The following is a 27871-nucleotide window of genomic DNA, read 5'->3' as shown; positions in this document are numbered from 1 at the left end:
TTTCTACATGCAGACTGTCATTTGGACCAGCAACACTTGTTGAAAGTCCTAATTTTTTTCCCACTGGATGGTTTTAACTCCTTTGTCAAAGAGCAAGTGACCATAGTGTGTGGGTTCATTTCTGGGTCTTAAATTATATTCCCCTGATCTAACTGCCTGTCTCTGTACCAATATCATACAATTTTTATCACTATTGCTCTATAGTACAGCTTGAGGTCAGGGATGTTGACTCTAACTGAAGTTCTTTTATTGTTGAGAATAGTTTTTGCCATCCTTTTTGTTGTTGTTGTTGTTGTTGTTGTTGTTGTTGTTGTTGTTGTTGTTCCAAATGAATTTGCAAATTGCTCTTTCCAACTCTATGAAGAATTGAGTTGGAATTTTGAGGGAGATTGCTTTGATTCTGTAGATTGCTTTGGGCAAGATGGCCATTTTTACTATATTAATCCTGCCAATCCATGAGCATGGGAGATCTTTCCATCTTCTGTGATCTTCTTCAATTTCTTTCTTCAGAGGCTTGAAGTTCTTGTCATACAGATCTTTCACTTGCTATGTTAGAGTCACACTGGGTTATTTTATGTTATTTGTGACTATTGTGAACGGTGCCATTTCCCTAAATTCTTTTTCACCCTGTTTATCCTTTGAGTAGAGGAAGGCTACTGATTTGTTTGAGCTAATTTAGTTCCAGCCACTTTTCTGAAGTTGTTTATCATTTGTAGGAGGGAATATTTGGGGTCATTTAAGTATATTATTATGTCATCTGCAAATAGTGATATTTTGACTTCTTCCTTTCCAATTCATATTTCTTTGACCTCCTTTTGTTGTCTGCTTACTCTGGCTAGGACTACAAGTATTATATTGAACAGGTAGGGAGAGAGTGGGCAGCCTTGTCTAGCTCTGATTTTAGTGGGATTGCTTCAAGTTTTTCTCCATTTAGTTTAACGTTGTCTACTGGTTTGCTGTATGTTGCTTTTACTATGTTTAGGTATGGACCTTGAATTCATGATCTTTCCAAGATTTATAACCTGCACTGGTTTTGAATTTTGTCAAATACTTTCTCAGCTTCTTTTGAAATGATCATGTGTGTTTTTTTTTTTCTTTGTGTTGGCTGTGCAGATTTTTTTGGCTTCTAAACTCATCAACATTTTTAGTTCTCTTTTCACTTTGCAGAAAGTTTTCTTTATAAAGTTAATTATCTGTGTTATACTTGACAGAAAAATTGTGAAACGAGTTGTTCCAAAGATCAATTTCAGTGTTCCAATGGCCAATGTCTGTCAGCAAAATGGAAGTGTGATGGACATGAAGACTGTAAATATGGAGAAGATGAGAAAAACTGTGAGCCAGGTAAAATGAGAATCGAGTATCCACATTAGTGCTTGCTCTAAATGTGATGGAATTTAAACCAAGGCAGTCATGTACAGAAAACTTACAAAGGCATACGTTTTGCTGGCATTTAGAAATCACTTAGAATATCTGTGAGTAAAATCTTTCTGTATTTTTCCTATGTTTCAAAGTCATTTGGATAGATAAAATAACTGAATGCCAGGCACTCATATTTGATTTCTGGTTCTTCTGCCTTACCACACCTCTTTCAGTTTTTTTCCCCTTATTACAAAATAAAATTTGTTTACATCATAAAATGTGAGGTTTTGGAAGTGGCAGTGACAGTTAGATGGGCCAGCTGAAAAGTACAGAGATTCTATTTGTATTTATGTCTCATACCAAGTCAGATGAAAATTAGAAAATATTCTAGGGTATAGAAAAGTAATGTACTCTATACATTTCTATTCCTTAAACATGGTTCTACAATAAACTCATTAATTATACAATGCTTATCTGGGTGTATCAGTTACATTGTCTTATAGAAAAAAATCAGAAGTTCACACTGTCATCTATGTATAAATACAGAAGAATGAACTTGGGAGATGAGATTGATAAGAACTTAAGAAGAAGCTTATTCCAGTTATCACCCATATTCTGATGCATCATATCTTTCTTTGTGCCACCAGATGCATTCTTAGTCATGGTATTCATCACATTCATTAGAAAAAAACTGTTTATGAAACTCAAGAAAGCCTTTTATACCTTTGTCTAAAGTATAAGTAAGACCTCATATTCATTGTACAAGTAAGTTAGAACATATCATTACCAATTATAACATCAAACTCTAGAAATATCACTATGACTCTTAAAACACAAATCCATAGTCAAAATGTAGCTTTCTTAATTTATATAATAATAACTTAAAATGAGATGATGGTAATAATTTATACACTTAAAAATTCTGCTTAAGAAAGACAAAAACAAAAATTCTAGTAAGGCAATGGTAGTACACACCTTTAATTACAGCAATGGGGAGGCAAAAGTAGGTAGGTGTATCTTTTAGTTTGAGTCAACCATTGTCTACAGAGTGAGTTCTAGGATCATCAGGATTTTACAGAGATACCCTGTTTTGATAAACAAAACAACAACAAAGATGAAAGAAAGAAGGAAAGGAAGGAAGGAAGAAAGAGCAACTATAAATTCTGTAGGCTTGGTAAACTACACAAGTAATGTTATTTTTAGGTCTCAAGACAAAAATGTTGAAGTATATATATCACTAGATCACATTCAAAAATTTTCACTTTCTGTTTTATAAATAGCATATATAAATGAAACAAACTTACTCAAGGCTACTTAATGATTCTACATCTTTGAAAATATATATTTTCAAATAATTTTAAATTGTGAGAAACTCACTCTTCAAGATCTATGGAATAAAGTCTCAGTGTTTATTGTTCATTTAGTTTATTGTGTTAAATCCTTACTTCAATCCCATCGGTAGATTCATGAACATGAATTCATGTTCTTATATTCATTTATATATTTTACCTTATAAACCAATCATTTTTATTCCTATATCTAAACTTCGGCTTTCTAATTGTTTAGCCTTTCCTGTCTGCTCATCAAGTGAATATACGTGTGCCAGTGGAGGATGTCTGTCAGCATCTTTGAAATGTAATGGAGAAACTGACTGTGTTGATGGTTCAGATGAGGTAAAAATATATCATTTGATTAAAACCTATGAATTACATAATGCAATTGAAATAAAATAAAATAAGCAGAATTTTGACTATTAGCAGTTATCTCTAATTTTATGTTATGCATGAATATAATTTCTACAGCAAATAGAAGGACCTTCATGCTTCATATAGAGATCTTCTATATCCTAAAGCACACTCTGATTTGTTGAAGTTGTGTTCATCAGGACAAATAAAATGAATCTTACTCTATAACAAATATCCACTATTATGAATTCCCTGGCCACACTGCATGTAATTCTTTCTATCATCACAAATGAAAGCTCATGTGTGCCCATTGTATTTTTACAGATGGACTGTGTGACAGAATGTAAGGAAGATCAGTTTCAATGCAGAAATAAAGCATACTGTATTCCAATTCGGTGGCTGTGCGATGGAATTTATGACTGTGTGGACGGCAGTGATGAAGAGAACTGTGGCAGAGGTAAGGTGTGTGTGTGTGTGTGTGTGTGTGTGTGTGTGTGAGAGAGAGAGAGAGAGAGAGAGAGAGAGACACTAAATAGTATCTATATAACATGCAAAAGATTTATGAATAATTCCTTTAGTTCTTTCTAGTTCTATTCTATAATGCCTTGATTTAAATGAGAAAATGCACAAATTTTGACACAAAATGTAATCCCTAAGTATCCACACTGGGAAAAACATGTCACTCAGATGTAAGAGTTTCTATAGTACCAGATGGAAGAATGGTTCCAGGCTAGATAGGCATTAGGTCTGTGACATAGCGTGAGATACAGTGGATTCAGGCTCTGCAAAAGAAGTAGTTTTAAGAGGTCACAGGCTCTGAAGGGACAGGTTACAGTCTATACATACACATGACAATTATCTACAGACACAGGACACAGCCTCTGTAAAAAGAGTACACAGACTCTGTAGATGATACTCAATTGCACATGCATTCTCTGTGCTCTGCAAGCACCACCCTTTTATGTGGCTTTCACAATCTGAGAGAACAAGAACACATGGTTTACTGGAAGGCAAACAGTTGTTATATGTATGACATGTAACTTGTAGCTAGTACTAGAAATTTTTCTTGTTGTCATATTGTTGACAAGATGAATTGCCATTTTTTCCAATGGAGAAGATAGATTTTAATTTTAGAATACAGTATTTTGCAGCTTTGTAAAGACCATTTTTATATAGTAATATTTTGGGCATATATCATGACATTAAAATCAGCCAATTGTTATTATAAGTTAATGAATATTATAATGAATATGTGTATTGAAACTTAAAATGATCAAGGGTTACATGATTTTTATATTATCGTTTTGTTACTCTTGTTTCGATGCAATAATTTATAAATTGCTCACAGCTTTCTCTCAGTGGACTTTACATTTTAATATCTGGAACATGATCAACAGAGATGATACTGTCACAGGCTCCTAAACATTCCAAAATACTCACAGAATTTGTATCGCTTAAATACCTCTATTTTTTTAAGATTATGATTGGATAATACCTCCATCTCACACCTGGCAAGGTCTTATGCTAGGAAACATTTTAGTCCACCTCAGGCCAGCATGGAGAAGAGGGAAAATATAAGCATCTGAAATAGCTGTCTATCTTCAGTAGTCCTCAGATTCTCATTTTATAGTTGATCTTTCTGGCAACAGGAGTTTCCTGGACCACATGGTAGCACCAATTCATCCTCAGTCTCATATAAAAGGCTCTGTAAGTATAGCTTAGTTGGTAAGCGAATCAATCCCTTCAATGCTCAAGTTGCCACCAGTGCTAGTGCAGTTAGGAGACGAAGGCTCCTTGAATACTGCCCAACTAGTTATCAGTCCATTTGCTAGGTCTGCCTTGTTCATGTCAACTTCACGCCCTATGTTCAGATGGTTCATTGTATGACATCCTGAGAAAATGGGAAATTTCAAGTATCTTTTGTATTGAGAGGAATTCTACTTAATGCTTCATAGACTGAAAGAATTGGATATTTTCATCTGATCACTTTCATTTGACAAAGCCACCCATGCCCTGTTTGTTCACACATTCAACTTTGTAAAGGTTCTTTGAGTCTAAGCAATTATGTTTAAACAAAAATTAAGTTCCTGCATTTATATTCCTTGAGGAGAGACATGTTTTCAACCTTAGTATTTATTTTAATCTCAAGAAGTAACTTTTGTATTGGAAACATATTTCTCAAAACTTTGAGGAAATAGAAAGCCAAAATAAGCCTCCCTCATATGAAAATTGAATTTTACCTGTCATCTTAAATTTGGACATTTGTAGTAGCAAATGGTATCCTAGAAATTAAGAAAGCTGCATGTGTATGTTTGTGTGATACATCAGTGCATAAAGTACAAATATAAGAACTAAGGGTCTTAGTTCTGATACCTAGTAGTCCTACCACCAGTTTTGTGGGTACAGAAATGAATAACTCTCACGGGGTTGTGGTCAAGTCAGTCCAGCCAAGATGGAGAACTCCAGGTACATTGAGAGAACCAGTCTCACAGGGACTATCTATAGGGCAATAGAGGAAGATGTCTGGCCTCTAATCTTGCATGCATAGCCAAATGTATCTACATATGCATGCTAGCATAAAACACATTGGTGTGTACTAGTATACATAACATACACATATAGCCATATAGCGTGTGCACATGCACACACACACATACATACACACACACACACACACCCCACAAGGTTAAGGTTCATCATGACAGAGCTTTGGTTACTTAGTTCTCAAGAACAACATTACAAATCTGAGAGAATTAACAAACCATATTTGCATTTTAAAAGGTAGAATCTATGGTCCACAAGACCCCGATTCCTGTTGTGGTTTGAACTTTCCTTCTTTGTTCTACTTGTTCTGGCATCTGTGGAAAAATGAATGGCAGGATTCCTTCATCAAACACAAGACAAGTTATGTAAATCTTTATGTGCTTTGTAAAATATTGCAATATATCAAAGCTTGTATCAACCCTAGTCACAATGAGAACTTACAACTGTTGCTTTCTGTGTGGTTCTCTTGACCATCTTTTTATGAAGCTCCCAGTAGCTCAGTTATAGTTCGGATATGTCATTGTTAAGCCTTGTATTATGTTCTCTACTCTATAAATAATCCTCTGTTGAGTTGATGATGAATATATCTAGGAAACTGAAAGGTGAATGTAGCAAATTTCTTTAAATTTTACCTTTTCTGCTGCTTCTGTGTGCCTTATGGCATTTGAGAATTAATCCGTATAACAGACTCAGGATTTTAAGAGTCCTATAATGCACTGTTTGAAATATAAATCTTTGTAGCACAATCTGAAGTCATTAGGGGGCTATCACAAAATCCTTTAGCTTACTGTTACAATTACTATCAAATTCATATTTCTATTCCTGATTAAAAATGTGATATCCAACACTATTCTGGGCGTATATAAATAAAATGGCATCTAACTCAGTAGCTTAGGGGGATCACTTTTCCTTTGAACAACACTGATATGCTCCAAACAGAATTTTGTAAGATAAAGTATGCCAAGAGTTCATAAACACCTTTTAATGTAATTTGTTGCAAAGATACAGTGTGCATTGAGATTAGTAACTTTAACCATTCTTATCTGAAAAATTTTGACTCTGCTGCACAATACATTGATTGTGATTTTGAATTAAGGCAATGCACACCGGACCTGATAGCCTGATGTTCATGTGATCTCTTCTCTCTCTCACTTTCCTTTGCTCTCTCTCCCTCCCTCCCTTCTTCCCCCCCCACCTCTCTCTTTCCTCCTCCTCTTCCCTTTCTTTCCTTCTCTCTTCCCTTCCTCCTCCGTTTATTTTTCCCTTCCTGCTCCTCTTCTTCATTTGGGGGAATTCTGAGTATCTAGGCAGCTTTATAACCTAGGTTGGCCCACACTCAACTACTTTTCACCAGTCTTTGAAGTGCTGGAATTAAGGCAGCTACCTTTTTACTATTACAGATCACACATGCTTTCTTTTGCATTGTTTTTCATAGAAAACATATTAAATGATTTTCTGTTAGGTTGTACCTGTTTGGGTAATTGAGATTAGAATTAGAGTGCAGTATTTTAGATCTTAGCATTGCAGACATTTAAAACTAAAAAGCATTTCAGGGATCAGTGTAGAACTATGAAACCTGACACAGTGAATGTTAGTCAATCAATCCTCTGACTAGTTAAAAACTTGTCATTGTGTCTTTGACTTCTATGATTCTCAATATTGGCAATATAAGCTGAACACATTTTACTTTTGAAATTTTGCAGAAATTCTTAGTCCCTGATTTAACTGTTGCTCAAATTTCTGAACAGTAAATACATCCATATCTCTCTTCCTCTGAGCATGTCTGCAATGAATCATATTATGTTGTGGTTTTTTTTTTTTGTTTTTTTTGTGAAGTCAATTATGTGAGATCTGCTGAGTCCCCTTCATGCCATAACCTTGCTTGACAACTCACACCAGGCATAAAAAAACATGAGCATTTTCTATTAGGAAACCAACCATATTTATTTACTTTAACACTGGGTTAATATCTCTGTTTTATTATTGAGTAGTACTTGTGAATATAGGCCTATAAGTTACTTTGTTTTGAATCTCTGTCAAGTTAAAAGATTGATCAGATAAGTACAGGAAACCATAATCCCAATAGTCATTGAGGTCTACATTGCACTTCTTATCTTTTCATACAAAGAACCTAAATTTATCAATTCATTCCATTCTGTGCATGTGCTATTGACACATAAATTTTATATTCTAAAGGTTTTATGTTTTCTATGTGTCCTAGTTAGGGTTTTACTGTTGTGAACAGACACATGACCAAGGCAAGTCTTATAAAGGACATTTTAATTGGGCTCATAGGTTCACAGATTCAGTCCAGTGTCATCAAGGTGGGAGCATGCCAACATCCAGGCAGGTATGGTGTAGGAAGAGCTGAGACGTCTACATCTTCATCTGAAGGCTGCTAGTGGAAGACTGACTTCTAGGCTGCTAGAGTGAGGATCTTAAGCCCACCCGCAGTGAGACACCTACTCCAACAAGGCCATACCTCTTTATAGGACTCCCTAGGCCAAGCACGTATAAACCATTACCCTATGCTTTTCATTTTGTGTGAAAATTTTAACATATAAAAAGCAATGCCTGACTGAACAAGTTTCATAGGGAGAAATTAATAAATGGATTGACAAATTACTTTTGTCTTTTTAAGACTATTATTTATGTTCCATAAACATCTTTGCAGTTACTATAATATTTTGGTGAAAAAGTAGGACTGCGATTTATGGTTTGGGGAAATTAAAAATAACTGTTTCTTCTTTTTCTGTATTGAATAGAAGTGCAAGTTAAATAAAAATATAATTTTAGTGAATTTCATAAACACATATAATGATCTTAATAAAGTGTTACCTTCCACTCCTCTCTCTAACTGCTCCACGATCTACCTTCCTCCCAATTGCAGGTTGTCATAACTACTGTAGTCTTCATTCTTCTCCATCCTTCTTTCCATCTTCCCTACCTCTTCCTACTTCTCCTCTTTTTGTTCTTCTCTATAGCTTGTTGGGCTCAACTTCTGGTGTTAATATACACAGGGGTATGGGGCCATCAACTAGAGCATGGTTGATCTACCACAAGCCTCATATTTAAAACAACAAAACAAAAGTAAACAAAACAATATGAAACCTAATCTATTACTATAGAAGCCATTAACTATAAATTCTCAACTATGGTTGTGGGGCTGATAAGGTCTTTTATCATCCACGCCTGAATATGTATTTGCTTGTACTTTTTCAGGTTTTGAACAGCCAAACACGATTTTTGAGCACATGAGTTTGTCATGTATAGAAGGCACTCTGTAATCTTCTTTTATATTTGTTTGTTTTTCTTTTCTTTGTTTTTGGGGGTGGAGTAAGATGATTTGTTATCTTTGGGTTTGTGAGACAGGGTTTCTCTGTGTACCTTTGGTTGTTCTGGAATTCACTCTGTAGACCAGACTGGGCTTGAACAAAGATCTGCCCATTTCTGCCAACCGAGTGTTATGATTAAAGTCAAGCACCATCACCATCAAACTTTTACTCTGCTCTTTACTGCCCTTGACCTTGTGCAATACCCTCACCCTCTGTTTGTAAGAAGCTCTTGGAGCCATGGTGTAACAACAGGGTAATATAAATAAGTGATATATCCTCTTATATCACTTATTAACTGCACTTTGACCAACTGATTCTGCCCTCAATTGCACAAAGAATCACCCTTAGAAAATATGAGCTCCTAAGCAATGAATTATTGGCCAGACTTACAGTACTACACTTCTTCTTATAGAGTGGGCAATAAATTCAATCACAGAGCACAGTATCTATATCTTTATTATATCCACGTGCATATGTGGTTGTACTAGTCATTATTACTATGAATTGAAAATTATAAAGAAGGATGAATTGATAACTTTTTTCCTACAGCCACTTCTGGGACTATTAAAACTAGCCAGAAAAGACAAAGATTCAGGGTTAACACCAATTTGATTTTTCCATTTCCTATGTTCAAAGTATGTGCCGTCTTCACACATAATGTTTTAAAACACTAAAAACCCATATAGAAACCTATTTTATAGGGTTGGGGATTTGGCTCAGTGGTAGAGCACTTGCCTAGCAACCGCAAGACCCTGGGTTCGGTCCCCAGCTCCGGAAAAAAAAAAAAGAAAAAGAAAGAAAAAAAAAGAAACCTATTTTATAACCTTCATGACTATATTTATGTATGTATGTATATATATATATATATACACATTTTATAAATAATATATATGAAATAAAATCATACATATATATGAAATTTTAATTGGAGTTAACTTACACAAAGGATAATACTCATCCCCAAAGGTATACTTTCAACAGTAATATGTTATTTCTTGGTAATCTCTAAATAAAATATATATTTGACCCTAATATAAAGATAGGTTGAGTTGTATAATTAGGAACAAGCTTATTGTTAAAGACAAAGTTTGGAAACTGCCTGTTTCTGATATTATGCTGGAAAGAAATATAAGGAAATGGAAGAGAATTAGTAGAAAAATGGAGGATTTTGAGCCCTTCCTTTTGGCATTACTAATTTTATCAATCTTCCTTTTCTTTGAAATGAAGGAGGAAGTATATGCAGAGCTGATGAGTTCCTGTGCAATAACTCCCTGTGCAAGCTCCATTTCTGGGTTTGTGATGGAGAAGATGACTGTGGAGACAACTCTGATGAAGTGCCTGACATGTGTGGTATGGTCTCTCACATGACTCCTAATGAGCTCTTATGATCTAACACTCCAGTGGGTACCAGGGAAGCATTGAGATGACAAACAGTTTCCATATCCCTGCAGTCAGGTACATATAGTACATCATCAGATAGCATCTGTCTGGGTAATAAGAGATCAACCTCTTTAAATTTCTTGACTCTGTAGACAGCACACTAACATCTTAATCTGTCATGACAGAACTATTCAGCTGATACAGAATACAGTGATTAAAAGGATTTTTTGCAACCCTATAGGAAGAACAACAATATCATTCAACCACAGACTCCAGAGACTTTCCAGGGACTAAACCACAAACCAAAGAGTAGACATGGAGCGATCCATGGCGCCAGATTCATATGTGGCAGAGGATGGGCCTTGTCTGACATCAAAGGGAGGAGAGGCCCTTGGTCCTGTGAAAGTTCAATGACTCAGTGTAGGGAAATGCCAGTACAGGGAAGCTGGGGGGGGGGAGCACCCATATGGAGACAGGAGGTGGGGCTTTGCACAGGGATTCTCCATGGAGATATCTGGTCCCGCTAGGTGTGCTGTTTCAGGTGAAGGGGAGAGAACTCGGCCAGGGAGGGGGAACAGTTTTCACTGCCTCCACTGCTGTTGGTGCTCCGGAGATTTTGGGAGAGCAGATCTCTTCCTCAAGCGGTGATGTTACAGCTCTTATGACAGAAGCTCTCAGACAATGGAATAATTCCTGCACACCTTTAATTCTTCTGAATAGGATTCGAAAATACAATTTTGGGTGGGTCAGGGTCTGGCAGCAGGTACTTCCTATTGGCTTGGTCTGAGAGCTTTGGAAGACCTCATCTACATATTTGGGGCATGGTCCTGCTTCTATGTGACTGATCTGTCTTGAGCCTATGTAACCTGTGGTCACATCTTCACCTGTGAAAGAGTGGCTCGGGGCATTGCCCTGCATGACTGCTCTGTCTCAAACTTATCTTCAGGGGTTGTAGGGAGCTGTAGCTACATGTGAGAGAGTCCTGATCTCCTGAGAGCTGGGAATGCTCCTGCCATTCCTTTTAGGGTCCTGGATATTCGACCTATCTTGACCAGGAATCAGGGTACCTTTCACAGTCCGCCGCAACACAGAGGAATGGAATGGGGAGTATTTTGGAGGGGAAACAGGGAAAGGGGATAGTATTCAAAATGTAAATAAAGAAAATATCCAGTAAGAGAAAAGAAAAAAATAAGAGAATTTATATAATACAGATAGACTTTTGAACTGAGTGAGATACATTTAAATATGTTCCCTTAATTCTAATGTGTGTTTTATTATAAGGAAGTTTAAACATTAAGTAAATAGAAGTAATGTGAGTATTTGAGTAGCATACTAGAGGTAAGAACTCACTTCAGTGTGTGTTCATAAATTAATGTAAAATAGATACAAAATCATCTTGTCCATTTAGCATTCAGATTTTAAGAAACAAACAAACAAAAAATGACATGGTTTCTCTATGTTCAATTTACCCTGGACTAATATTTTCAGGGTATGTGAAATGAAAAAAGTATAATAAAATTTGAAATTATCAGTACAAGTAATTTCTTATAGTTTCTAACTAATAAATTAATTTGTTTACTCTATATTCTGACCACAATAGTTTCTTTCCTCTCTTCTTACCTCCTAGTCCTCTCTCTCCCCGAACCTGCTTTCCCTCCCCATTCATTCCTCTTCCCTTTCTCTTCAGAAAAAGAGACCTCCCATTGTTATAAACCAGCCTTGGCTTATCAAGTTGCAGTAATAATAGGCATATCTTCTCCTCTTGAGGCTACATGAGGGATCCCAATTCGGGGAAAAGGTCCTATAAGCAGGCAGCACAGTCAGAGACAGTCCTTGCTCTCACTGTCAGTAGTCCCATATGATGACCAAGATACACAACAGTTACCTAAGTGCAGATGGCCTAGATCAGTCCCATGTGTGCTCGCTTGTTGTTGATTCTGTCTCTGTGAGCCCCTGTGGGGCTAGGATAATTGCTTCTGTGGGTTTTCTTGTATTGTCCTTGACCTCAAGCTACCATATTCCTTCTTCCCACTCTACTGCCAGAAGCCACTGAACCCATCTTGTTGTTTGGATTCTTTGGATATGTGGGTTGTAGCACAGTTACCATTTACTGTTAATAGCCTCTCGTAAGTGAGTACATGCAATGTTGGTCTTTCTGGGTATGGATTACCTCCTCCAGGATGTTCTTTTCTAGTTCTATCAATTTTCTGGCAAATCATATGGAGCCATTGTTTTCAGCAGCTGAGTAATACTCCACTGTATAAATGCACCATATTTTTTTTAATTCATTCTTTGATTGAGGGACATGTAGATTATTTCCATTTTTTGGCTATTGCAAATAAAACTGTTATGGTCATAGTTGAGCAATTGCCCTTGTCTGATGGAGTACACTTTGGGCGTTTGCCTTGAAGTGGTCTAGCTGCGTCTTGAGTTAGATCCATTCCTAAGTTTTTGAGAAACTGCCAAATTGATTACCAAAGTGATTGTAAAAGTTTGCTTTTGCACCAGCAATAAAGAGTGCTTCCCTTGTTCTACTGCATCACTAACATGAGCTGTTGTTAGCTTTGTGAAGATTATTCTTTTGTCCTTTATAGTCAGGTTTTCATCCCTGTCCCGGTAAACCCCTCCATATTCCCCATCTACTCAGGGTTTCTACTGACCAAACATTATGACCAAGAAGCACGTTGGGGAGGAAAGACTTTATTCAGCTTATAATTCCACATTGCTGGCTGCTGTTCATCACCAAAAAAATGTCAGGACTGGAACTCAAGCAGGTCAGGAAGCAGGAACTGATGCAGAGGCCATCGAGGGATGTTACTTACTGGCTTGCTTCCCCTGGCTTGCTCAGCTTTCTTTCTTGTAGAACCCTGGACCACAAGCCCAGGTATGGCCCCACCCACAGTGAGCTGGGCCCTCTGTCCTTGATTACTAGCTGAGAAATCGCCTTACAGCTAGATCTCAGGGAGGCATTTGCTCAACTGAGGCTCCCTTCTCTGTGATAATTCCAGCTTGTGTCAAGTTGACATACAAAACCAGCCAGTACACAATCCCATAACCCCCCACCCCAGCACCGTCTCCAAGAGGATGTCCCCACACCCCCACACCACCCCATCAGACTTCCCCACTCCCTGGGCCCTTAATTCTCCAAAGGGTCAAGTGCATCTTCTCTCTTTGGAGGACTCCAGACAAGGCATCCTCTGCCGGATTATGCTGCTTGGTTGGTGCCTCGATATCTGAGAGATCTCAGGGGTCCAGGCTTCTGGTCTTCCTGTGGGGCTGCTCTCCTTCTCAGCTTCTTCTAGCTTATCCCAAATTCAACCGAAGGGGTCCCCAGCTTCAGTCTATTAGTTGGGTGCGGGGATCTTCTCTGACACTTTCAGAGGCTTGTTCGGCTTTGCATGGGGCAGCCATGCTAGGTTAGTCTTTACTAGTACACCATAGCATCTGTAACAGTGTAAGGCCTTGAAGCCTCCCTTGAACTGGATCCCAATTTTGGCCCATCACTGGACCTCTTTTCTCTCAGGCTCTTCTCCATTTTTGTCCCTGCAATTCCTTTACACAGGAACAATTCTGGGTCAGAGCTTTTGACAGTGGTAAAGCTACCCCATCCCTCCACTTGATGTCCTGTCCCTCCATCAGAGGTAGACCCTACAAGTCTCCCCTCCCCACTGTAGAGCACTTCATTAAAGGTTCTTCCCTTTGATTTCTGAGAATCTTTCACCTCCCCGTTATTCATTACATTTTAAAGCATCCTCCACCTCCTATATCCCAAGGTTGACTGTTTCCACACTTCCTGCTGGCCCTCAAGGATTCAGTCCTGTCCCCCAGTACCTGATTATGTTCTCCCCTTTGTCTTCCTGTTGCCTCTACTAACCAGGTGCCTCCCCCACTCTGGCCTCTGCGATTGCTTTCTTCTCCTTCACTAGTGAAATTGAGACATCCTCACTTGGACCCTTCGGCCTGTTAACCTTCTTGAATTCTCTGTATTTATCCTGAGTATTCTGTACATTGTTGGCTAATATTTACTTGTTAATAAGTACATACCATACATATACTCTTGGGTATGAGAGATGTCACTTAGGGATGATAATTTATAGTTCCATACATTTGCCTGCAAATGCCCTTGTTGTTAATAGCTGAGTACTATTCCATTGTGTAAATGAACCACATTTTCTGTTTGCATTCTTCCATTGAGGGACATCTGGGTTGTTTCCAGCTTCTGGCTATCATAATAAAGCTGTTATGAACATATTGGAACACATGCCTCTGTATAACGGTGGGATGTCTTTTGGGTATATGCCCAAAAATGGTATAGCTGGGTCTTCAGGTAGATTGATTTCCAATTTTCTGAGGAACCTTCAGATTGATGTCCAGAGTGGTTGTACCAGTTTGCATTCCCACCAGTAATAGAACTAATCCACATCCTTGCCAACATGTGCTGTCATCTGAGTTTTTGATCTTAGCCATACTGATTTGTTTTAGGTGGAATCTCAGGGTCATTTTAATTTGCATTTCTGTTCACTAAGGATTTTGAACATTTCTTTAAGTGCTCCCCAACCTTTCCAGATTCCTCTGTTGTGAAATCTCTGTTTAGTTCAATACCCTATTTTTTTTATTGATTTGTTTGGTTTCTTGATGGCTAGCTTCTTTTTTTTTCTACTTTAATTTTTTTATTGGATTTTTAAAAAATTTTATTTCAAATGTTATTCCTTTTCCAGTTTCCTGGCATAAGCCCCATTCCATCCCCCTTTCCTTCTTCTATAAGGGTGTTCCCTTCCCCATCCACCCCCCTGACATTCTCCTACACTGGTGGTCCAACCATGGTAGGACCAAGGGCTTCTCCTTCCATTGGTACCCAACAAGGCCATCCCCTGTTACATATGAAGTTGGAGCCATGGGTCAGTCCAGGTATAGTCTTTGGGTAGTGGTTTGTTTCCTGGGTGCTCTGATTGGTAGACATTGTTGTTTTTATGGGGTTGCAAGCCCCTTCAGTTCTTTCAACCCTTTCTCTAATTCCTCCAATGGGGGTTCCGATCTCAGTTCAATGGTTTGCTGCAAGCATTCACCTCTGTATTTGACATGCTCTGGTTGTGTCTCTCAGGAGACATCCATATCCAGTTCCTGTCAGCATGCACTTCTTAGCTACATCAATCTTATCTAGTTTTGGTGGCTGTACATATATGGGCCACATGTGAGGCAGGCTCTGAATGACTGTTCCTTGTGCCTCTGCTTCAAACGTTGCCTCCATATTCCCTCCTATGAATATGTTTATCCCCCGTTTTAAGAAGGAGTGAAGCATCCACGTTTTGATCATACTTCTTCTTGAGCTTCACGTGTCTGTAGATTGTATCTTGGGTAATTTGAGCTTTTAGACTAACATCCACTTATCTGTGAATGCATACCATGTGTGTTTTTCGGTGATTGGGCTTCATCACTCGGGTTGATATTTTCTAGTTCAATCCATTTGTCTATGAATTTCATGAAGTCATTGTTTTTGGTAGCTGAGTAGTAATCCATTGTGTAGATGAACCATATTTTCTGTATCCATTACTCTGTTGATGGGCATCTGGGTTTTTCCAACTTCTGGATATTACAAATAAGGCTGCTGTGAACATATTCGAACATGTGTATTTGTTGTGTGTTGAAGCATCTTTTGGGTATAAACGCAGGAGAGGTATAGCTGGTCAGGTAGTACAATGCCCAATATTCCGAGGAATCTCCAGACTGATTTCCAGAGAGGTAGTACCAGTTTGCCATCCCACCAACAATGAAGAGTGTTCCCCTTTCTCCACACCCTCACCAGCATTTGTTATCACCTGAGTTTTTGATCTTAGTTATTCTGACTGGTGTGAGGTGGAATCTCAGGCTTGTTTTGATTTGCATTTCCTGATGACTAAGGGTATTGAGCATTTCTTTAGGTACTTCTCAGCCACTGGATATTCCTCAGCTGAGAATTCCTTGTTTAGCCCTGTACCCCATTTTAATAGGGTTATTTGGCTCTTTGGAGTCTAACTTCTTGGGTTCTTCATATATTTTGGATATTAGCCTTCTATTAGATGTAGGAATTGTAAAGATCTTTTCCCAATCTGTTGGTTACTGTTTTGTCCTAATGACAGTGCCCTTTGCCTTACAGAAGCTTTGCAGTTTTATGAGGTCTCATTTATCAATTCTTGATCTTAGAGTATAAGTTATTGGTGTTTTCTTCACAAAAATTTCCCCTGTGCTCAGGTGATGGGAAGTCTTCCCCACTTTTCCTTCTTTTAGTTTGAGTGTACCTGGTTTGGTGTGGAGGTCCTTGATCCACTTGGACTTAAGCTTTGTACAGGGCGATAAGAATGGATTGAGTTCTTTATATATTTTGGATATTAACTCTCTAGTATATGTAGGATTAGTGAAGTTTTTTCCCCAATCTGTAGGTGGCTGATTTGTCCTATTGTCTACATTTGTAGACAGCTTTCCAGTTTTAGAAAGTCCAATTTACCATTTCTTAATTTTAGAGTGTGAGCCATTGGAGTGCTGTCTAGGAAATTCCCCCCAGTGCCAATGAGTTCAAGACTCCTTTGCTATTTCTCTTATATTAGATTCAGTGTATCTGATTTTATTTTGAGGTGCTTGATCCACTTGGACTTGAGCTTTGTGCATGGTGACAAATAGAATCCATTTTCATTTTTCTACGTAGGGACTGCCAGGTAGACTGGCACCATTTATTGAAGATGTTATTTTTTGTTGTTGTTTTCATTGTATGTTTTTGGCTTCTTTGTCAAAGATCAAGAATCTGTAAGTAAGTGTTTTTTTGTTTTTTTGTTTTTTTTTCCGGAGCTGGGGACCGAACCCAGGGCCTTGCACTTCCTAGGCAAGTGCTCTACCACTGAGCTAAATCCCCAACCCCAAGTAAGTGGTTTTATTTTGGGGTCTTCAATATTATTCCATTGATCAACCTGTCTTTCTCTGTATCAATACCCTGCACTTTTTATCACTATTGCTCTGTAGTGGTGCTTGGGATCAGGGATGGTGATTCCACCAGAAGTTCTTTTATTGTTACAAATTGTTTTCACTATTCTGGGTTTTTTGTTTTTCTATAAGAATTTGAGAATTACTTTTTCCATGTCTTTGAAGAATTGTGTTGGGATTTTTATGGGGATTGTGTTGACTCTTAGATTGCTTCTGGTCAAATGCCATTTTTACTATGTTAATTCTGCCAATACATGAGCATGGGAGATCTTTCCATTTTATGAGATTTTCTTTGAATAATAACTTCTCTCTTGAAGTTATTGTCATGTAGATCTTTCAGTTGTTTTGTTAGATTTACCCCAAGATATTTTAGATTATTTGTGACTATGTTGAAGGGAGTTGTTTCCCTAGTTTCTTTTTCAGCCTGTTTATCATTTGTATAAAGAAGGCTACTTAGTTTTTTAGAGTTATTTTATATCTGACCACTTTGCTGAAGTTGTTTATCAGCTAGAGAAGTTCTCTGGTAGACTTTTGATGGTCACTTATGTAAACTATCTTATTATTTGCAAATAGTGATACTATTCTTCTTTGCCAATGTATATTCCCTTGATCTTCTTGTTGTCTTATTTTTCCAGCTAGCACTATATTGAATAGATATGGGGAGAGTGGGCATCCTTGCCTTGTCACCAATTTTAGTGAGATTGTTTCAAGTGTCTCTCCATTTAATTTGATATCAAATTTGATATTGCAAAGCTCTACATTGTTTTTATTATGCTTAGGATGGTCCTTGAATTCCTGATTTCTCCTATACTTTTAATACTAAGGGGTGTTGTATTTTGTCAAATGCTTTTTCATCATCTAATGAGATGATCATGTGATTTTTTTTTCCTTTGTGTTTGTTTATATAGTGAATTATGTTACTAGATTTTCGAAACACAACTCAATATCAAAGACAGGAACTATCTCATTGTAAAAGGCTGGAAAAAGCCTTCCAAACAAATGGTCAAAAAGAACAAGCTGGAGTTTCTATGCTAATATCCAATAAAATAGACTTTCAACCAAAATTTATCAAGTTGGATGATAAAGGTCACTTTATATTCATCAAAGGAAAAAAATCCACAAAGAGAAAGTCTCAATTCTGAACATCTATGCTCCAAATGCAAGGACACCCACATTCATAAAAGAAACTTTAGTAATGCTCAAAACACACATAGAACCTCACCCAAAAATAGTGCAAGATTTTAATACCCCACTCTCACTAATGGACAGGTCATGGAAACAGGAACTGAACAGACACAGTGAAACTATTAGACGTTATGAACCAAATGAGTCTAATAGATTTTTACAGAACATGGCACCCTAAAACAAAAGAATATACCTTCTCAGCACTACACTGTACCTTCTCTGTTGCTAGCTTTTGATCTTAGTCTTTCTGAGAGGTCAAAGATGGAATCTCAGAATCATTTCCATTTTCATTTCTTTGATGGCTAAACACATTGAAAATATTTTAAGTGTTTCTTGGCCCTTAGATATTCCTTTGTCAAGAATTTTTTTTGTTTAGTTCTGTATCCTATTTTTTTATTTCAGATATTTTATTTGTTGTTATCTGATTTCTTGAGTTGTTTATATATGTTAGATATAAATTCCTTGTCAGATGTGGGGTTAGTGAAGATCTTTTCCCATTCTAGAGGCTGTTGTTTTGTTTGGTTGACAGTGTCCTTATTTTACAGAAGATTTTCAGTTTTAAAAGGTTGACTCATTAATTGTTGGTTCTATTGTATAAGCTATTGGTGTTCTGTTCAGGAATTTGTTTTTTATGCCAATGTATATAAGGGCTATTCTGTATTTTCTCTTATATCTGGTTTAGTTTTTCTGGTTTTATGTTGAGGTCTTTTATCCTCCTGTTCTTGAGTTTTGTGCATGGTGATAAATATGAATCTATGTTCTTTCTTCTACATCCAGACATCCAGTTAAACCAGCACCATTTGTTGAAGATCCTTTCTTTTTCCATTGCATACACTTGGCTTCTTCGTTAAAAAAAAAATCAAGTGTCCATAGTTTTGTGGATTTATTTTTGGGTCTTTGATTTGATTCCATTGATAAACTTGCCGGTTATTATACTGATACCCATGAGGTTTTTTTGTAAATATTGCTCTGTACTGTATCTTGAAATCTGAAACTGTTATACCTCCGAAAATTTTTTATGGTACAGGATGTTTTAGCTATATTTGTTTTGTTTATTTGACTTTTATATGAGGTTGAATATTTTTCTTTCAAGGTATATAAAAATATTGTGTTGGAATTCTGATAGGGTTTGTGGTGAATGTGTAAATTGGTGTGGTAGGATGGTCATTTTTTCTATAGTAATCCTATTGATAAATGAGCATGGTAGATTTTTCTATCTTCTGAATTTTATTTAAATTTATTTCTTCAAAGACTTGAACTTATTGTCATATGCATCTTTACATTTTTTACTTATAGTTACACCATATATTTTATATTATTTGGAGACATTGTGGATTTGTGGATATGGTGTTATTTCACTGATTTCTGTCTCTGCCTCTTTGACATTTGTATATGTGGACTTTCACCTATGCATATCCTGCCTTGGATCTGATAGCTGAAAGAATGAAGCAGACTACATTCTCTTGATGGAGATAACATTATGTCAGTTTTATTGTAGTTTTATACACAAATGTAACAAAGAAAGAAATGATCCAAGAAACATTGTTTGGTATTAGAAAAATGTGTTAGAAAAACTTGTAAGTAAACCAAAGTAAGCACAATAAATATTGACAGAGCAACACTTTTCCAGAGAATTCTCAGGAGACCAATTTAAACTCAATTGCTTGGCATGTAATAAAGATGATATCTTGGAAACTATGACAGTAAGGCAGAAGACCATATCAAAATTCTAGGTACACTGACCAATTTGGTTCACTAGCTATATTTTGACATTCAACAACAACAAACATCTTATAAATTGAATGTGAAAGTTCAACAGAGGAGACATGGAATCATGCTTAAAAACAATCTAGGGAACAAAATGTACTTGAGGTAAAAGGCCCTCTGCCTTTTGTCTTGAGCCTGTAACTGTTCTCCAAGGCATTGCTCACCATGCATCATTTTTTGATAATATCTTGACAGTATATAAGAAGGCAATTGATTTGTTTTCTTGTTACTGAATGTAGCTACTTTCACCTGTAGGAGTTTTCTGCTAGAATTTTGTGTCCTTTATCATTCAACTGTAAATAGTGATATTTTGTCTTCCCATTTTCCAATTGATCTCCTTCAGATGTCTCATTGCTCTAGCTAGAACTTCAAATACTATAGCGAATATAGAGGAGAGGGTGGCCATCCTTTGTCTTGTTCCTGATTTTTGTGGATTTGCTTTATGTTTCACTCTATTTATTTTTGATGTTGCTAATAATCTTGTTATGTTTAGGAATGTCCTTTGTATTTCTGATTGCTCGAAAAATTCACCACGAAGGGGCATTGGTTTTATTCAAAGTTTTTCTTTTCTTTTTTGGTCAGTATTTATTGAGATGCTCATGCAGTTTTTTTTCTTTTAGTGTGTTTATATATGGTATTACTTTGGCACATCTTTGTTTTTTGAACCGTCCCAGTATCTCAGGGAAGAATCCTATCTGACCACGATATCCACCATGGTCTTTTTAATGTGTTCTGAGATTCATGGCCATTACTTGTTCTGACAGGCAGTTTGTCCTTTATCAGAAGAAGTAAATGATTTTTAATCTTATTATGTGCCTTTAAAAGTGGATTTCTTTTTCATATAATATATCCTGATTTCAGTTTCCCCTTTCTCTACTCTGCCCAGTTCCTTTCCACTTCCTCTCTTATCTGGATCTATACACCCTTTCTGTATTTCATTAGAAAAGAATAGACTTCCCAGCTCTGAAAAAAAGAAAAGAAAAAAAAGAGAAAAGAATAGACTTCTATGAGATAACAACAAAACATAAGAAACCATATGATAAAACAGAGTTAATTGTATCAAAATTGGATAGGCAAATCATCAGAAAAAGAAAAGAGTCCAGGAGAAGGCACAGCAATCAAAGACCCTCAAGAGTTTCATAAAAAAATACTAAAATGAAAGCTATAATATATCCACAGAGGGCGTGGTACAGAGCTATGTAGGCCAAATGTTTCCTGCTTCAGTTTCTCTAAGCTCATATGAAGTTTGTACAGTTGATGTATAGAGCTTTGTTCTCTCGCTGTCCTCCATCTCCTCTGTCTGCCTTCTCTTCATTATGGTTCCATAAGCTCTGAGGACACTGGTGTTAGAACTGTGTGTTGAACAGTTTCTCTGTATGTCTCTGTCTCTCTGTCTCTCTGTCTCTCTGTCTCTCTCTCTCTCTGTCTCTCTCTCTCTCTCTCTCTCTCTCTCTCTCTCTCTCTTTCTCTCTCCCTTTCCCCCTCTGTCCAATGTCTAGCCTTTGTAATTATTTCTTCCTATGTGATTAAGAACAAAGCATCTGATAGCAGAATAAAACACTTGTCTATGAGTATAGCACACTAAAATTAAGAGTCATTTATTGTCATTTATATTTGTAAAGTCCTCTGGTATTTTGTTTTAATGTAGGTCTATGGGAAATCTAGTCTATAGTTCTTGGTAACCCAAGCAATGTTGAGTTATTAAATATCTTAAATTAGTTGTTCAATCCTGTGTAGATGCCAGTAGAACTCTGATGATTCGAGCAGTGATTCAAACAAGAGACAGAAGTTCATTTCCTTCAATTATTTCACCACATCCTTTTCAACTCTCAAACCTTTTCTATCAGTCTCTTCTCCACCTCTGTGACATTTGGGTTAATTTTATGATCTATTTAGTTTTACTAGCACAATCTGTGTGATCAATGAATAGGAACTGTGTATTGGAGTCCAGAAAAGTGACCAGTAAGCACATAAGTAAAGACATTGACTCTCCCTTTGGTGAAATGTCAGTGGAAAGTAATTCATTTTTGAAGGGTGGAAATTTCTGAGCCCATCCTCTTAATATGTTTGACTACTGACAAGCTAATTTTATGCTGAGTCAGGGAAGGCATCTACCAGTACCGTGAGTTCATAATTGCAATGCTGTGTCTTACCAAGAAGGTGGCATTTTACAGCTTTTGCTCATATCTTCTGCCTCTGACCTTTTTCTTCCTACCTTATCATTAATGCTGCATGAGCTATAGAGGGGATGCATTTGTTTAAGAGTGAACATTTGCCCATCACCTATTTTTTTTATACATTGTGAAGATATGCACCTTATATCCACTGTCATGTATCAGGGAAAAAAGATTAAAGTTAAGGACTGTATTTTGTGATAGCAATAATGTATATGTTTAAGAAAGATATTGGACCCAAGTCAGTTTACCTAAGTGACTTCCCTGACATGAATATTTGACCATGTTTAAGTATTAATTCCTTTGTGTGATATTGTTTCTGGGGAGATGAAATAAACCTACTCCTTCCAGGTAGGGATCTGTGATGGTTTGAATATACTTGGCCCATGGGATGTGGCATTATTAGAGGTGTGCCCATATGGGAGGAGATATATTGTTAAAGAAAGTGTGTCACTGTAGATGTTTGCTTTGAGGAACCTATGCTTAGACTCCAACAAATGTGAAGAATCCCCTACTGCATGTCTGCCAAAGATGGTGTCTTCAAAGCTGCCTTTGACTCAAGATCTAGACCATGTCTGTCTATATTCTGCTATGCTTCCAGCCATAATGATAATGGACTGAACCACTGAAAATGTAAACCAGCCCAATTAAATATTAGCCTTTATATTTGTTGTTTGAGTCATGGTATCTCTTCACAGCTGAAAAACCTATATAAGACAAGACCCAACAACAATAATTTCTTCCTTACCCCATTTATTATCTTCAACCATATACTTTTCTGTAATAAGTAACTTGAACACATCCTTCTATTTTTTCTAGTATCCAAGATTCTTTATTTTCAATTAAAAGCAAAAGCCTTATTTTCATTCTGAAAAGAAAGTACATTCTTAATATGTCAGTACATCTGAAGGAGTCATGTTTTGTCAGTTCTTGTCCTCTGTTTTTGTTCTTTCAGTCAAATTTCTGTGCCCACCCACAAGGCCCTACAGATGCAGAAATGATAGAATCTGTCTGCAACTTGAGAAAATGTGCAATGGGATTAATGACTGTGGAGACAACTCTGATGAGGAAGACTGCAGTGGTAAATCTGTTCAATTGGATATAGTGATTTAAGAGCAATTTGAAAGATAAGAGAATAAATTCATTACTTAGAATTAATTACAGCAGAAAAATTTCTTTTTGGGTATATAAACACTTTTTCCCAGGCATCAGAGCTTGCCATGGTCATATACAAGAAGACTGACTCCCTGACATTTTACCTGCATTAAATAAAAGCTGGATGGCTTTTTCCAAAGTCTCCCCCTAAGGTACTTCATACAAGATAATATTAACCTCAGAAGAAAAATGACTTAGTTTAAAAGAATTCCTTGTTAAAAATACAGATGGAAAGAGAGGGTCTGCATAAATTATGTATAGATATAACTTTTCCCACTATACTTAGATACAAAAAACTTCAATACCACAGGTACATATACACCAAAGATGATTCAGAAACCGAGGCTATCTGTATCTACATTTTGAAAACCCCTATATTTTGAAAAAGTCACATCAAATCCTATTATTATATACTAAATGCACATAGCAATAAAATGACCTATTGACCTACAGACCAAATATTTCTCAGTTCTTGCTGGCAGTGTTTTTATTTAAATAGACAGTGGTTAAGATAAAAACCCACAACTAGTCAATGTGCAGAAAATAAGAGACTTAGAAATGGCCAACTCAAGGTGGGATGGATATGTCATATTTTCCCCTCAAGGCTCTGAGATCTCTGTGAGAGAGGGAGCACAAATATTGTAAAGGACAGATGTTGTGGATGACTTCAATGAAATAGTGTTTTCCTGACAAGGAGCCATATGTACACATGAACTCTCAGAAACCATCACAGAATTCATAAACCCTAAAAAAGCTCATGTCAGGCAAAAATCCTAGCATGAGGTCTTCAGAGAGTGGAAGTCTGACTCATAGCTAAGAGGCAATTCATAATTGCTAGTTCCTGGAAGAAGGAAAATATGTTTTCTTCAGTAAATTTAAACTGTGTATATCAACTACATCCCAGAGCAGTGTCCATGCCCAGGAGTAGTTGGCCAAGACAAACTGGACAATTTGTTTTTGTTTTATGTTGTTTTGTTATTTATCTGTTCATTTTAGTAAGAGAGAGCGATAACACAAGAAGATGATGTATGGGTGGGAAAGATCAATGAGGAGTTGGAAAAGTAAATGAATATGATTAAAATATGCTATATGAAATTCTCAAAGAATAAGTAAAATTTTTTTAAATATCTCTATATTTTTCTAAAAATTGAGTTCTTTTTAATATAGAGAATATTTTCATTTTCCCAAATTCTAACATTCTAAAAATCTACTTGCCTTAGGCCATAAGTCTTGGATTATAAGACAGAAATTTTTATGTTTCCATAGCATTTAGTAGAATCTTGAATACATTGTGATTTCAGTACGTCCAGTTTTATGATATGAAACAGTAACTAACCACTTTCTCAATGATTCCATAGGTACATTGACATTTAAGTACAAGCCTTGTAAGAAGGATGAGTTTACTTGTAGTAACAGAAACTGCATCCCCATGGAGCTGCAGTGTGATGGCCTTGATGACTGTGGTGATGGCTCAGATGAACAAGGCTGCGTGCAGAGTGAGTGGTCTCTATTAAAGGACTACAGGAAGGCAGATGCTCTAACATGAGTTACTCTTTACTTGTGTGGAGATGATTCTTCACTCTGCACACATACCAGACCTTTGCTAAAGACGCTTTACTTGGAAAATCACCTAGTTTCTGGACTATGTGATAGAACAGTTGATTATAGCATGAATTTGATCAGTTGCTATAGGTTAGAGATGATATGGTCTTTTCTCTAGAATAAAATTCCTCTGGTTTATTTGCATTTCAAGGGACTTTCCTTAATGGAAGGAAAAGTAATGAAATTAAAAACTACTGTACTGAAATGATAGGGAAGGGTTGCTATGTTCTAACAGCATTGCAAGCCTGTTTTTCCACTCACATGTTACTTTATATTAGTATGCCAGATCTAAAATGGATCAAGCTGTGGATGTAGCCTTCTAAACCCCGATGAATTCATCTACAGGGAAGTTGTAAAAATCTTAATTTGTTTAAAAAAATTCTAAGGAAGGTTCTGGCTCTTGGAAAAGGAGGCAGGATGGGTAAATGCTGCTGTGAAGATGGCCTTTCAGGAGAATTATTGACTTATCACACAATTTTTGGAAGTAGTGTGGCTTGGCAACAGCTGTCAATATCAGTGAAAGCAGATGTTCTCATCTGTGTTTAATGTAATGAATTCTGTCTTTTTAGACCCTATGAGTTTCATAAGAAAGAAGAGTGTATGTCATAGAAAACCTAAAAGTTTAATGGGAATTATCCACACAATAAAATATTTCAAATTAAACATACAAACTCCAATTTAAAAAAAAAAAAAACAAAGTCACATTAGATTTGTTTCTACTATTTAAATCCTAGCTCCCACTGAACACACCTGTGAGAACAATGGGCATCCGTGTGGAGATGATGCATATTGTAATCAAATAAAAACATCTGTTTTCTGTCGCTGTAAGCCTGGATTTCAGAGAAACATCAAAGGCAGAGAATGTGCAGGTAACGTAGATTTTCACATTTTCTTAATAGCTTTGCTCTCAAGTCCTTGGCTTATAAAGACTCCCAAGACTGCTAAGTTATGAGATGACCAATAACTGATTTTCATAAGGGCTATGTGTAACTATGGGGCTAACATTTCACTTATGGGAGGAGAGAGAGAGAGAGAGAGAGAGACAGAGAGACAGAGAGACAGAGAGACAGAGAGAGAGAGAGAGACAGAGACAGAGAGAGACAGAGAGACAGAGAGAGAGAGAGAGAGAGACAGAGAGAGACAGAGAGACAGAGAGAGAGAGACAGAGAGAGAGAGAGACAGAGAGAGAGAGAGAGAGAGAGAGAGAGAGAGAGAACCAGCCTGGAGTGAAGAGCCGTTCATTTATACAGCTAAGCTAACCATCCCTGAGTCTATACAGCCTCCCTACACAAATTCAGACCTACAGGAAGTACACATTCTTCATGAAAGAATATATATGAGATGATCCATTTCTCTTGACTGTGGTATTTCTCATGGTGTGGCAAATAATTCACCTTGAGAAACTTGTGTTTGTCCTAGCACAATGTTTTAAACAATCCTTTCTAATAAGTCTTTAAAAATTCAAAGTCAGTGTCTAAATGATTTTCCTGTCAACTTCTGACCATGTACAATTTCAGCATTAAATTAAGAGAGGATATCAGAATATGCTACATGTAAATATAACTTACAATAAATTACATCAGAACTTTGTAAAGCCATGAAGTAGGCAACCAAATTTATGTGTGTGCATTGCATTTTTCCAATCTTTATAGTATTTACAATATTTTAATATATTATAATATTTACAAGTTATTGTAATTTGCAATAATCTCAGATGTCTGTACAACACATTTCTCTTAAAATTATTTTGTTATTTTTGGTATATGTATATGCATAATTTTGAGAGCACATGGCGGCTAGAGATTGGCCTCATTGCTTTATGACTCTCCACATGGTTTTGGTGAGATAAAGCCTGTCACTAAACCTGATCTTAACTCATTGGTTAGAGTGATTGATCAGGAAGCTCCAGGCATCATTCTCCCCTCACTGTTCTGCTTTCCTTGTTGCTGGGATTACAGGGGTATTCTCTGTTGCCAACATTTTATGTGGAGCCTGGGGGTCTAAATTCAGGTTCTCATGCATATTTATCAGGCACTATCCAATGAGCTATCTCCACAGCCCATAAAAATTCTAAAATTATCTATTCTTCCAGCTCTTATCTGTCTAAATTTCTGGTTTTCAAGTGACTTTACATTTTATCAAACAACATGTGAAAGCTAATTCATTATATTTGCACAAAGATGAAAGCATGTTTCTATACACTTTTAAGTAATCTGTTCATGTGGACCCAAAAGTTGACAAACTAAGTACTCTCTATTTTAATTGGAACAATTTTTTTCATGGCTGTGTCTATCATTTAAATGCAAATATATATACAGAGAAGGAGAGAGACTCTAAAGGCCTTAGTTTTGACAGCATTGATTACCTAAAAGGCCTAACAGTAGGCTATTCCTGTTTAATGTGTGTTTAGAAATCTTAGAATCTTTAGAAATTCTGTTCTCAATGTTTTCTCATTTTATTCTATTGCAACTATATTTGTCAGTTCAAATAACCGTGTTTTCACTATTTCTATATACTTCTGTTTTAGATTCAAGTCAATTCTGAACATTAATTAAATATGTGTCTACAGTATATATAACAGTAAAATAGCAATTTCCATTTGAGGAAAAATGTATTACCTAGACCTTGCAATTTAGTTTGTTAGGGTCTTTCACTTGCATGCACACGCACACACACACACACACACACACACACACTCACACACACACACATATATATATACATACATATATAT

At 36.6% G+C, this 27871-nt stretch overlaps 1 protein-coding gene across 1 annotated transcript in view; it reads left to right on the top strand.

The window, feature by feature from the left end:
* The window catches only part of LOC116900103 (low-density lipoprotein receptor-related protein 1B), a 274149-nt gene that overhangs the window by 180072 nt on the left and 66206 nt on the right, over positions 1–27871 (top strand). The window contains exons 27-33 of the mRNA XM_032901881.1: positions 1212–1341; positions 2926–3032; positions 3369–3501; positions 10151–10273; positions 23336–23461; positions 24894–25031; positions 25872–26006. Coding sequence (XP_032757772.1) covers positions 1212–1341; positions 2926–3032; positions 3369–3501; positions 10151–10273; positions 23336–23461; positions 24894–25031; positions 25872–26006 — 892 coding nt within the window. The remainder of the gene's footprint in view (positions 1–1211; positions 1342–2925; positions 3033–3368; positions 3502–10150; positions 10274–23335; positions 23462–24893; positions 25032–25871; positions 26007–27871) is intronic.

The sequence above is a fragment of the Rattus rattus genome, chromosome 5 (assembly GCF_011064425.1).
Source record: "Rattus rattus isolate New Zealand chromosome 5, Rrattus_CSIRO_v1, whole genome shotgun sequence".
Classification (NCBI taxonomy): domain Eukaryota; kingdom Metazoa; phylum Chordata; class Mammalia; order Rodentia; family Muridae; genus Rattus; species Rattus rattus.
Note: the sequence above shows the minus strand (reverse complement) of the source record. Positions and strands in the feature narration are given on the sequence as shown.